This window comes from Pyxicephalus adspersus, chromosome Z (genome assembly GCF_032062135.1).
Source record: "Pyxicephalus adspersus chromosome Z, UCB_Pads_2.0, whole genome shotgun sequence".
In the NCBI taxonomy this organism is placed as follows: domain Eukaryota; kingdom Metazoa; phylum Chordata; class Amphibia; order Anura; family Pyxicephalidae; genus Pyxicephalus; species Pyxicephalus adspersus.
The window spans coordinates 44,599,739-44,612,739 of record NC_092871.1 but is presented as its reverse complement, the minus strand read 5'-3'; the positions used below and the strand labels follow the sequence as shown (position 1 = coordinate 44,612,739).

General features: G+C 38.1%; 1 protein-coding gene across 2 annotated transcripts; it reads right to left on the bottom strand.

Annotated features, from left to right (window-relative positions):
* Nucleotides 1-1,244: 1,244 nt before the first annotated feature.
* On the bottom strand, nt 1,245-9,528 carry LOC140343819 (sulfotransferase 1C4-like). Of its 2 annotated transcripts, XM_072430698.1 has the most exons (7): nt 9,313-9,526; nt 7,764-7,886; nt 4,947-5,044; nt 4,746-4,872; nt 3,424-3,518; nt 3,019-3,199; nt 1,245-1,565 (listed from the first exon to the last, which is right to left on the bottom strand). In XM_072430698.1, exons 1-7 carry the CDS (start codon nt 9,437-9,439, stop codon nt 1,453-1,455), a joined length of 864 nt encoding a protein of 287 aa, XP_072286799.1. In that variant the 5' UTR covers nt 9,440-9,526; the 3' UTR covers nt 1,245-1,452. The 2 variants fall into 2 exon arrangements, with proteins under 2 accessions (XP_072286799.1, XP_072286800.1); XM_072430699.1 differs by lacking the exon at nt 7,764-7,886 and having other exon boundaries at nt 9,313-9,528.
* Between the last annotated feature and the right edge of the window lie 3,473 nt (nt 9,529-13,001).

Genomic DNA, 13,001 nt, shown 5'->3' with positions numbered 1-13,001 from the left:
TGGAAATGTTCTGAATATGGGAGGTAAATGAGAGGGCAGGGTCAAAGGTGACACCAAGACAACGTGCCTGAGGGGAGGGAGGAATAACAGTTTACCTATCACATCTATTGATATTTTGTTTGAACACATGATTAAAAGACAATATTTTCTTGCTTTTAAGTATAGCATTTTAGGCAGTGTTTAAATTAAAATCAAATATTCTTTTACATACTTTTTTCTATGGTTGTATATTTTCAACCTGCAAAAATTATGGGTTGCTGGTCATTTTTTTATTAATAATAAAAACTGCGTAGAAATGCATACACAGTCTTTTTAAAGTTACCCTGTGCATAGGGTGACAATACTGTTGTGTGATTTTAATGCAGAATGGACAGTATCGCCATCTATTATAGAAGTAAAAAAGTAACAGGTTTGTTGGCACAATTATCACATAATAAAACTGACTCATGGGTGGAGATGTTTAGTAACAAGCGAAACAATTGACTTTTGTGTGCAAACAGCACTTTCCTGAAAATGGGCGAATCATACTCTGCAGCTACTAAATCTGACTGGCTCTGTTTCAAGACAGTGTTATTTACTTACAAAAGGTTAAATTTTGTATGCCATTAAAATCTTCACTGTCACTTTGGTCTTAACTCTTTGGGTGCTAAAGGATCTCGTTCATCTCTGTTGTGTAGGAACTCAAATAAAAACTTTACAGCTACCAAAAGACTACAACATTTTTTTTTATTGGTTTACCCATAGTTCCACTGTCCCACTCACACCTGGTGTTAAGTATTACATCCACAGAAATTCTTTAGTAGATTGTGCTGTAAATGTTCACATAGCATATGTACCAGCCCATTTCTGTCCATGGCTATTTTACGGTTTTGATTTATCACATAGTAACAGGGAGGCTCAGCAGTCAGAGCTGTTAATTACCAGCACCTAGAACCAGAAAACCATAAAGAATGGATGGGATTTTAATTTTGTCTAGAGTGCTAACTGAACCAAAGGTTACAAAAAGGTGTGAACAGCTACTGTATATGTACAGTACAATGGTCATACAAAGCCAAGATATTTGTAACCTCTACACTTTGTCTTTCTTTTTCACACCATACAAAGGCATAACTGCTTGAACCAGGAGAAAAGTTGAAACTGGTTTGTGAAGGTTTTGGGTATGTGATGAGATTACTTATGAACACTTTCCTATTACATGAAAAAGAGAGACATTTTTTAAAGAATAGTCTTTGATTACACCAGAGTTATCGGGGGGGGGATTCTATTTTTATTGTACAAGATATGAAAAAAGTTAGGACTTACATTTACAAAACAATTAGGGAAGATTTCAGAAAAAATAGAGGTTAGTACTTCTCACTTAAGCAGATTTTACATTTATGGCTGCAAAAAATAGAGACTAGTCGTACATGCTCCCAAAGAAGAGACATGATAGCATTCATGGGTGCTCCTCCTTTACTTTAGATCAGAGAATTTCAGTGTGGTGTCCCTCATCTGACATTCATAATCCTCTTGAAAGATTTCGTTTTGATAGACAGTGAACAGTGACTTCCAATCTCCAACTTTACCTGCCAGCCCAGAAATACAAATAAAAGAAAGTCAACAACATTTGTATGTTTTCTCCTCCCAGTTTGAACACTTCTGTAGAAACAAAGTAAAGCCACAAAATGCACATAGGAATCATCCATCTAACCTTATATTCTGTTCTGGGTTCAGTGCTGTTCCTTGCTATTTCACTACCAACATCCACACAATATATTAAGAAAGTTTTCTTACTCTGCCTACATTGCTAAACCATGGCCTAGTTAAGTCACCATCCACTGCTAGGGGCATCCATTTTGGCCCCCCACATGACTACCAGCCTGCCTGTCACCCTATAATACAAGTTCTTCTGCTCTATTTTCCTCCATATGTAACACATCACAGGGATTTGTGGAATAAAGCTATTGGTATCTCTTTAATCAACAGATATATTAATCTGTGAAGTCTAATCCTGGTGTTTATAATGTGATGTCTCAATAAATCCACCACAACCAGGATTCACATATGAATCTGCAGGGCATGGAAACAGGTAGTTATTGCTGCTCTGCATATGAGGCTAAGGAAGGGAGTGCAGCGATTCTTGTTATACAGGAGTGCGGGATGTCAAAATGCTCAGAAATGGCCCCACACTGAGCCATAAATAAAGGGATATTCCCAGGAAATGGGCTTCTGGAACTACGCAATATTTTCTTTTCCGTAAATATAAAGCCAGTGTACAAAGGAAGTGGACTGTCATGTGATTGCTTTCAGCTGCATAGTGCATGTATATGAACATGCATCATTTTTACAGCTGAAATACCCAAAATATTTTTTTCAGAAAAGCTGGAATCTTTTTTGGCTGTAGATGCTTTCGGCAAACGTGTACAATGCAGATTTAGGCTGTATATTTCTAATTCTATCTATTTGTAATCTGGCTGATGACCACACTCAGCACCATTATAAAAACAGCGTGCTAGGCAATTTGTAAATTAGTATTCATTGTTAATTAAAATGGACCTAAATGCAAAGTTTTTACTTTACATAAAAGCAACCCGGGAGGCTCCTGGATCTTGGTGCTCCGAGATCGGGCATTTTCACTACACTAAGGGGAAAAAGATGCCGATTTCATGCGCAGTGAGATCGGCTCTCTTTTTTTCCCCCAATTACAGCAGGCTACATCACCCAATCTCGCACCTGTGCAGTGCAAGGTCAGGTGCCGGAGCCAGAAGAAGGATGAAGATGGCTGTGCCTGGCGCTTCCTCTGCTGGGACAAATGAGAATTCCAGGATGACAATCGAGGAATCTACAATATTAAAGGTACTGTAGGTGTCATTTTTTTATTATTCAGTTTAGTTCCACTTAGATACAAATTTTAAGCAGCAAAATGCTGGTTACCAGGGAGCCGGGACATTGCTGGCTCTTAACAGTTCTGTAATTAGAAAAACTCATGTTTTATGGAAGCAAAATCTCTGACACAGTCTTGTCGAACCCACAGCCTACCTTTTCTCATAAAGCCTTTCTCAGACTGATCAAGAATTTCTTTGGGGAATTCAGAAAAATTAGCCATGGGGTTAGTCTTCATGTATTCAAAGGAGCTAAGTTTTGCAATTTTTTTTAGCAAATCTTCTGATAATTCTTTACCAAGAAACTTTGCCACCCTCTGAATCTCCCGTGAGGGGTTCTGAAAAGAGAAATGAGAATAAGTGAATAAAAAAATCTACAATACTGTACAATAAACTGAATATAATCAGTGTTGTCTGGAATAAGGCTTTTATCATTAGGATGAGAAATGATTCTTAGACAAGGATAGAGTAAAAGAAAATATAAATAAAAAAACACAACACTTGTACAATACAAGTCACATTTTTTTTAATTTGATAAATCTGTGTTCAAGTGTCTTCTCACCTTCTTTATATCTTCAAAAAATACATATAATATGTTGTGCTTGTCTTTTGCTTCCCAAAAGCCCTTCACATGATCATACCAGGAGCCCCAGCCCACTGCACAGAGAGAATAAACAGTTATCAGACATAAGGGAATGGATTTATTAAAGCTCCCCAAGATTGGAGAAGATAGACTCTCAAGGGAGAACCTGGGTGATCCTACAAACCTAAAATGGATCAGGTCCAGGAATGAAAATGTTTGCCAACAAATAGCAAATGACTTTTGGTAAATTTATTCCAGGTTTACTGGATCACCCATGAAAAGCTATCTTGGGGAGCTTTAATAAATCATGACCAAAGAATAGAAAATCCCCACTTCAGTTATAACACACAATGGACACTTACCAAATCCCTAATATCTGCTATACTATCCAATCCCACCCATTCACACTGCAGTCTTCCTTGTTAACTCCTAAAAGTGATCCCTGTAAACTATTTCCTAAGGCATGTTTAAAAAAAATTTTCTCAAAAATGTCACTGGATTTACATAATATTTACTGAGGAATTACTGTGTATTTTTAGCCTAAAATATATAAATTGTACAAAGATTTAATTCAGCTTTGTACTTAACAGCAGCCTCAATGCAAAAACTTGTTAAATAGGCCCATGATTCCTGAAACTTTTGGCTTTCAATTACTTTATTTACATATCATATAATCTGCAGCAGGGGTCCCCAACCCTTGGGCCGTCTGATAGGTGAGCCGCAAAATCACAGAGATCAGCGGTGCTCCGCAGCTGTGCCAGTGGACTCCCAGCGGGTTCAGGAGAAGGACCCCGCTTGGGGAGACGCATCGGCCAGAGGCGCGGACCATGATTTGGTGGTCCGTGAGCTGCAAAAGGTTACAAACAGAAATTTTCAGGGTTTTAGAATTGCTCTGGATGACAAATAGGGATTGCATGCTTTTTAAGTTAATGATGCAGAATGTTTAAAATATTTGTTTGACATGTTTTCATTATTTTAGTGGACCAAGCTGTAGAGTTATTCTTTCTTGCTAAATAGAGATCACATTACTACCCATGATAATCTCCCAGAATGCCTTGGCACAGACACTGGATGGCATCTTACAAACTGCTTTTTCATAAAAACATTTTTTTTCACTTTATATTGTATAACATATTGACATTTTATGAATGTATTTATTATGAAGACTTAAATAGAGATCAGATCACACCAATTCAATAGGCTTTCTTTCAGAAGGGCAAACTTTTTTAAAGGAGTTAAAATTATGTCTTATGTCTACACATTTTACCCCTAATGGTTCTTAATACTTATTTCCTCCTCACCATCTCCCTTCATAAAACGCCTCACGTAATCCTCAAACGGCTCTGGGTCTGGGTGGAACCGCACAAGATGGTCAAAATGGAAGTAGGAAGTCAAAGTATCTCTGGCATTGCGTGCCACATAAATGACCTGCACAGAAAATATGGTCACTTTTCAGCCAGTCACCTCTCCAGGGATTCACCAACATTACACATGACAAATACCTTGCATTTGTGTTTCCAGAATGATGGAGGAACCAGATAGAAGGGCAAGTGGCTCTTCAGCACACGTGGTGATGGTCTAGCATTCACCTCGTCAATTCCTAGAAAATGTAGATAATAAAGATAGATATGTTTACAGCCTGGATCATCTGCTTCCCCAAAACAGAAATTAAACACATGTGGGAGAGAAGCAGAAGTAGAGGAGAGGTCATTCCTTCACTGCCTTATCACACTCGAGAGAGATTTTGAACACATGGGACCAACAAGTAAACAATTTACAGAGGCAAGTAGTAGACTCCCCCTTAGTGACTGCCACTGGTAATTTACATCTTCAAAATGTCTAACAGCTTATCTTAGGACCATAAAGTTTGAAAAGCCAAAAAACAATCACAGGACCACAAATATAAAAAACTGTCACTCTCCCATCACCTTGCCCCATGTCTTTCCTTAACTGAAATTCAAGTTATAATATATAAAGTAAAGTTTGAATTTTGCACTGTTGGCTTTCCCCTCTTTTCTTTTAGGGTGAAAGCAGCTGATCATCGGATTTGTTGCTGATTTTTTTGAACAAAATGTCAACATCCAGTCATACACCTGTGGCAGCCTAATGACTGTGAACTTCCTAGAAAGTGGTTGATATGATTTAAAATGGTCAATTCTTTTTGAGTTATGTTACTTGCGTCTTGAATGACTAAGATGGTTGGTTATACAATGTTTATGGTTTACAAGTTAAATCCAAGTTATATTTGAATTTAATCTCCAATAAAGGGCCACGGCCAAAACTTTTCCACATTCATATACCTGGTGTTTCATTATTTTATTTGTTGTTTACTTTATGCATACTAGGTCTGTACAATCCTATGCACTCAGAACTCTGTTTGTTTCTGTTTGTGACTAAATCCAGGCATACAAAGCAAAGTGCTTTTTTTACCTAATTCTGTCAACCCCATAGCTGCTGTGACCTAACCATCATTAGCCCTTTTGATTTTCTTTATACAAGTATATATTTATTTAGTATATATACACATTTTCTATGAGGAAATCAGACCATAGCAACTACTGTAGTTTGTTTAATTGGGTGTGTGCAAATTTTCTGAACCTGTGCCTCAGGCCTCTTGACTAGCCAGTAATAAAAGAAAATTAATTATTATATATATTCCATTGATTTACCTATTGATTTGGGTTGATTATATGCTTTAGCTTATGGATGATTGGTTCTCTTATTAGAGTGGTTTGAGGGGATGTTACTGCCAGTGTCTGTTATAGATATTCTTGGAATTTGTGTTTGTAATGGTGACTGATATCATCCAACCTTGGCGGAGTTGGTTGAGATAAATAAGAATTATGTCTCCAAATAAATATATTAAATTTGGATGAAATGTCATGTTGATTCTACAATCCTGATGTAGTTTAACAATAACAATATATCTTCTGTGGGCCCCACTTGGCATCTGTTCAGAATTTCATCCTAAATGGTCCTCACTGGGGGCTAGTTAGACCTTCTGATTATGCCATTGGGTCTGCACACATGTGTTCTTTGCTCTCTCTTAAGCTACGTACACACTTCCAATGGTTCTTACCCAATAATCGGCTCAGGGACGATATCGGATGAAAATCTGAAGTGTGTACACTGAAGTGTGTATGTGTAAGTGTGTAAGTGTGAAAATCTGAAGTGTGATCGCAATGCAAGTGAAGGTGGAGAGCGTGCAGCAGGGTGCCGCTCTGTTGCTCTCCCCTGCATAGAGCAGAACGGTGCTGTATGTACAGCATCGTTCATGCATCGTGGAGTGCTTAGTCGTTGGAAAGGATCTTTCAGGATAATTGCAAGTGTGTATGCTGCTTTAATCTTTGACCTTGTAACATTTATTCTAAATAAATCATCTCACTGTGGACAGAGGTATTGTTCTTCTTTGTCACCAACCAAAGTAAATGATTAACAAAACCAGTTAATATTAAAGGTCACTGCAGGACACAAAATAACATGTACTTATAATCCCAGGAAATGTTCCAATTCTTAGCAAAGAGTTATGCCAAAATTCTTCAGATTTCTTCATCAGTACAGCCTGTTCTGAGTGCGAAGAAAAATGATGACACTCTGCAAACCAGCTGAGGTCCCAATAAGGATCGACCTGCAGACTACCTAGACATTCCTACAGTACCTGCATTTTCATTCAAATTCTCTTAAACTGCTTAATAGCAGATTAAGGTTTCCATAACTGCAGGATATGGTTCATATGTTATCATGAATGATATCTAAACCCTCTACTCATGTTTTGGGCAGACATTCAATTTTTCAGACATTTTTTGAGTTTAACATTTAATAAAGTGTTCTGTACAAAGGCATTTCATTTTTAATTTGTTTACTGTTTATGTATATTTTCTGTGTTCATTGATTTGCAGTTTATTATAACTATGTACACATTTCTGCTTTAGTTATAAATGAGGCAATCAGGGACCAATGTAAGTGGAGATTATTATTTGTAATTGGTAGCTCTGAGGAAGGGAGCATGGTCCTTGAAACACATCTGTGTCCAGCACATGGACGTTCCATCAAGATTTATGAGTGGGATACTACTGCTGATGATTCCTTGGGCTCTGATTATAAAACAGGGAATCAGACATTCCCTCTTGGAAATTTTCCAGGTCCATGTGTTTCAATGGTAGTAATTGATTCCCACAAGGAATGTTGGAGGAAATATCAGATTCCCTATCTTTAAATATATATATTTACCTTGGATCATGGTCTCCGCTTTGCCTGTGTTCTTTTTTATTGGTGTTTGTATATACAATAAATTGTCTATTCCCACACTATTTCCTGACCTGGTTTCATCATATGGAGAAGTTCAATGAATGGCATTCTCTCATGTGTAGGTGCTCTCATGCATATTGTCTCATCTCCATCATGTAGGATCAGATCCACCATCTCCTGCATCCAAGTGGTCCCTGAAATTCACACATTCTCTCATCAAAGACCAGACATATCAATACCCGGTATATACACATAGAGAACACTCTGTACTATACAACGGCTATTCTTTACAGAGATTTTCCAATACAATAGACATTATATAGCAGATAAAGTTGAAATGACCACTCTCGAGTCCAGAGCTATACTTTCAGTAGATGTTGGAGTGCAATACCATTGAGTCTTTCAACTCGTATGAACTCCCACTTTTCCTGTTGGACTTTTAGCGCATAAGGGACAGACAATGGAGCTTTTCTTGTTTTCTGTGAAGGGAGGAGAAAATATTTTTTCAAATACTGACCTTACTTGACTCCACATTTCTTTTTCTTTTTGTCACCAATTGTGTAATATTTTATATTGTTGTGCATCTAATTTTTCCTGCTCATCTTTTGCCCTGCCCAGTCCCACAGATTACTTTCTTCCTCCTATATCTCTAATCTGCACTGCAAGATGATGTTAAAGCTTTTTAAATCAAGCCATGCACTTAAGAGGATCTCTTTTCTTTTTCCATAGTTCCTACTCTCCATCACTCAACACCCAAGTCAGCATCATGATTTTCAAAACATGTTGGTTACTGTCCACTTCACATCTTCAGGAACATATTGCACTTATTTTATGCATTTCTTACCCTATTTCTCAGCCCTTAGCTCCCTCCTATCCCCACTTTCATCATTAGCTATGCTTCCTCCACAAACTAAGAATGGTAACCATGATTCTACCTCTTTCAACTAGATTGCAGGGTTCAAGTATCAGCTTTTTTTCTGTACTTCCACTATATTTTCAGCATACAAAAAATCATGACAGAGCCAATGATAGCAGAGAAGATCTCTGCTGATGTAGTCACAAAATCACTCCACCTACAACTAAAATTACTGTTTTTTGGAGTGACACTGTGATTATCAATACCCAAAGACATTTTGTTATAAAAAAAACCTCTATATATGTTAACAAATACATACTTAACCCAAAATGGTTGGGAATATAAAAAGTAAACATCTTTATGAAGTTCATAGAGGAAATAGCCACACTCCAGTGAATGCAGCAAATAAAAGATTGTTTCAGCAAGCAGTGTACACAAAATGTCCCTTTTCTTCTATAGCTGTTGTATGTGGCAGTCAGAATAAGCCCTATAAGGCTAAAATGGTCTTTTTATTCCCTGTATTTTCATGAAATTGCTACCTTTGATTCACATAATATGTAGATTACAGAAGATTAGAAGTGTTACATATTCCATTACCTGAGGATCAGATAATGCTGCTGGTAATATTGCAACATTAAACTCACACTTGTATGGGCTGAATGTATATAAAATTGTATTAAGAATGCTCACTAGCAGATTAAACTGAAAATATTTATTGACAAACATATACTGGCATAGAAAATATTGATTTTTTGTATACTCACCAGATTTTGGGTAAGTGTCTATCAAAATGTCATCATGTCTTGCTTGGAAATTGTAGATTTCCTCCCAGTTTGCAGCAATAGCTTCAGCCAGGGCCATGCCCTCCACAACGGTTAGCTTGCCTGACATTGGGGACACTCAATGCCAGCTTGCCAGTGAGCGGACACAACCAGTAAAAACGTAAGTCTTATTTGTGCTGAATAAAACCCAAGTACAAGGTAACTTTATATCGAAAAATAAGAGGGAGTGGCAACCTCAGCATTGTAAAACCCAATAGACAACATTTCCTTGTAAACATTATACTGATCCTAGAACTTGGCACAGTCACTCCAGGCTGAACTCTGAGAGGTAGAAATTTAGCAATAGGATACACAATTAAAGACTAGAGAGGCTTAGAGGCAATAAAAAGTAACCAAAAAGCCCCTGTGAAAATAATTTCTGGGCTCTTTATTTGTTTCTCACTTATTCACTGTGTAGAAACTAATGTGTTGAGCAGACATTGCTATATCTCCTACCTTTTTATAGGTAATTAACTAATTACCTGGGCCACACCTTAATTTCTCCACCTTAATTTCCAGTCCAAATGGTGTCAGAAGGGAATAGAAAATCTAGACTTTTTTTTTTACACACTACTAAATCTATTGAGGGATATGGAAAATCATTAAAATATACTGCTGCCTACAGGAAACCTGGACATTGGCACTGAAACCACAAAACTGTAGGCCAGCCCAGGATAACCCCCTACTACTACCTGCATGCCTCAGTTTTGCTACAAGCAGTACTTGGGCTTCATCATAAACACAGAAGATCAGGACCTGTGTCCCTTGAAAGACTCACTGAAAAGGATTTACTGTGAGAACAAAACCTATTTTCTTCTCTGTTTGAAAGGATACCAGAAGTCTCTAGCCTTTTGTATTGGGATATCCAAAAGCAGTCTGAGGGGTGTCTAACAGACCAAACAACTTTAACAGGCTCAAAGATAGAGAGAAAGGAACTGTCTGCAGTGCAAGAGCCTCCTAAAGGATCTTACACTCAAAACTGGCATAAGAAGAGTGTACAACTTCCACCTAGTAGAATGTGTTACTGATCTGCTGTGCTGTGTCCCTTTCTTTGCCTGCAGCGCACCTTTCAACAGGAAATGGACTACTTGTGTTCCTCTGTTTAGCAGCTTTCAGCATCCTCAGAATCCCTTTAGCCATATGCATTTTGTCTCTCCCTGCATCCCCTGCACAGTATGCTCAGCTAGAGGGGATCAGAGAGTATGTCCTGCATCCAGGGCTGCTGTCAGGGAGAACCAAGATGTATTGCTTTACCAGCTACCCAGCAAAGTCTATGTAGCATTTACCCTTACTACTGTACTGGCTTCCATCACACAGAGGCTCAGTTGAACTTCCTGCAGGTCTGTCAGTGCCACTGACACAATAGACTTGAATTGGAACTGCTCATCAAAAAGGGGGGAAAAAAAATGATTTGCTAGGCTTTTGTGGCCACTTGTAAACTGAAAAAGCCTAGCAGTTTTGAGTGTTTACCACTAATGTGAAGTATTACACGACATTGATGACATTACTACACCCTTAGAAGTGGTTGCATTCTTTACAAAACATGGAACACTAGAAATTGGGGTCACAATACAGGGGTACTTGACATTTGGGGCATAACTCAAAGAGATTGGAAAAAAGAAATGTGCTAAGGGGAGGGCATTAAAAGTTAAAACAAAGTATAGGGGGGCGGTAACAGACTCAATTATAGGGGTTAATGAACATCTATGACAAAAAGAACCGGGATGCAGCTGGAGGAGGTTTGATAGGTAGAAAGAGATAGAGATGGCTGGCAGCAGAAAGAAGGGTGATACAGATCTTCCACTATTGTGTTGCCTCTCTATCCCTCCTATTGATGGTGTTCAGTCAGATTTTTCTACCTATCATATTTTGCTGCCTGGAAAGTAAGAAATGTGGGAAGTTAGAGTTAGAGTCTGGGTAGGCATCTAGCACGTGTAATGCGCCTGGGCACAAAAACCACAGCCAACTCCAAGAATCAATTTGTCAGGCTTTATAAAACAAGGCAAGGGTTAATCACAGATGATCAGTCCGATAAGTGTAGTACAGAAGGGTAAGGCAAAGTTCAGTCAGAATCAGATATCAGACCAGGTTGCTATTGGTAATGACACAACAGGTTAATATAAACCAACACAGAGACCACACCCAAGCACATTGTACACACAGAGGCTTATAGCAGGCAATGGTGTCCAGGGCAGGTTCTCCTTAAATGGCCAGGGTGTCCAATACAGTGAGAAGGAGGGGGGGGTTTAGGTTAGCCATCATAATGATGGGTTTGAGGTTAAGATTAGGCTGGAATGTGGGCTTTTAGCACTAGAAATGGCAGGTAGGAACTAATGCTAGGCCTCCATTCATGGCTGACAGGCTCTTGATGAATTGTGATTGGTTGCAGTGGGTCACTGCACTTACACATCCACTCTAGCTAAAATAAATTCTTTTAATGTCGATAGTATAGTAAATCCTTTTTAATAAATCACAGGGTTGGATATTGCTTCATTCACATTTCAGTGTAGATAGATATTGATGGTAGAAGGATATCTGTATGCCTACAAAGTCTACAACCTGTCTGTGAGCAGTCTGTTATTTATTGTACATCAACAGCCATGCGTGGACGATCCCTATGTGGGTGTTGGGTTAGATGAACTCCTATGCGCTATAACATAACATCAGGCTTCAATTGAATCTGATCCCTTTACTGAGCCCTGCTATACCTGTCAGTGACATGTATTGTAATGATGGATCAGAACTTGGATTGATTGTACATCAAGAAATAATAAAAAATCATCTGGTTATCAGCAGGTTCTAAAATATTTAAATCTAACCAGGTGTAAAGCCATGAAAATTAAGCCAAAATTGAAAAAAACATGTTTGAAAAACTAAGTACACCCCATGATTCAATACTTTTATAGAACCACCTTTAGCAGCAATAACTTTATCTTATCAGCTATGACTTTATCAGTGTCTCATATTCTTGCAGAAGAATTTTGGCTCACTTAATTTTACAACATTTCTTCAGTTTTTTTGTGGTTTGCTGGCATTCATTTATGCTCAGCTCTCTTAAGGTCTTACCACAATATTTAAATCAGGATGAGGTCTGAACTTTTACTGGGCCATTGCAACCCCTTGATTCTTTTTCAGCCCTTCTGTTATAAAACCTGATGGTGTGCTTGGGATAATTGTTCTTTTGTTTGACCTAATTTCAGCCAAGTATTAAGTATCAGATAGATGGGCTCACATTTGACTCTGGAACATTTTTATATACAAAAGAGTTAATAATTGACTCAATGACTGCAAGGTGTCCAGCTCCTGAGTCTGCAATAAAAGTCCACATCAACACTACCATGCTTAACACTTGGTATGAGGTGTTTGTGCTGATATGCTGTGTTTGCATTTCACCAATGTGGTTAATGGTTAGAAAATCCTGCTTGTCCAAAGGACATTGTTTCAGAGGTCCTATGGTTTGCTCAGATGCAAGTTTGTAAATATTAACAGCTGATGTGTTCTTTTGAGAAAGAAAAGAATCTCATATTGCAGGAACAATTGCTTTAACCACCTGAGCGTTACACTGAGGTCTAGATTTCTGTACCAAAAGTGATCCACTGTTTTTCATGAAATTTTTTTTTAAATTGTAGACC

Bases quoted from the DNA above. Each gene is read 5' to 3' on its own strand.
- LOC140343819 (XM_072430698.1), bottom strand. From the start codon at position 9,439: ATGTCAGGCAAGCTAACCGTTGTGGAGGGCATGGCCCTGGCTGAAGCT. The intron at 4,873-4,946 runs GTATTTGTCATG...TTTTCTGTGCAG, and splicing joins TCTGGAAACACAAATGCAAG to GTCATTTATGTGGCACGCAA. The intron at 1,566-3,018 runs GTAGGCTGTGGG...CTGGGCTGGCAG, and splicing joins GAAAGGCTTTATGAGAAAAG to GTAAAGTTGGAGATTGGAAG.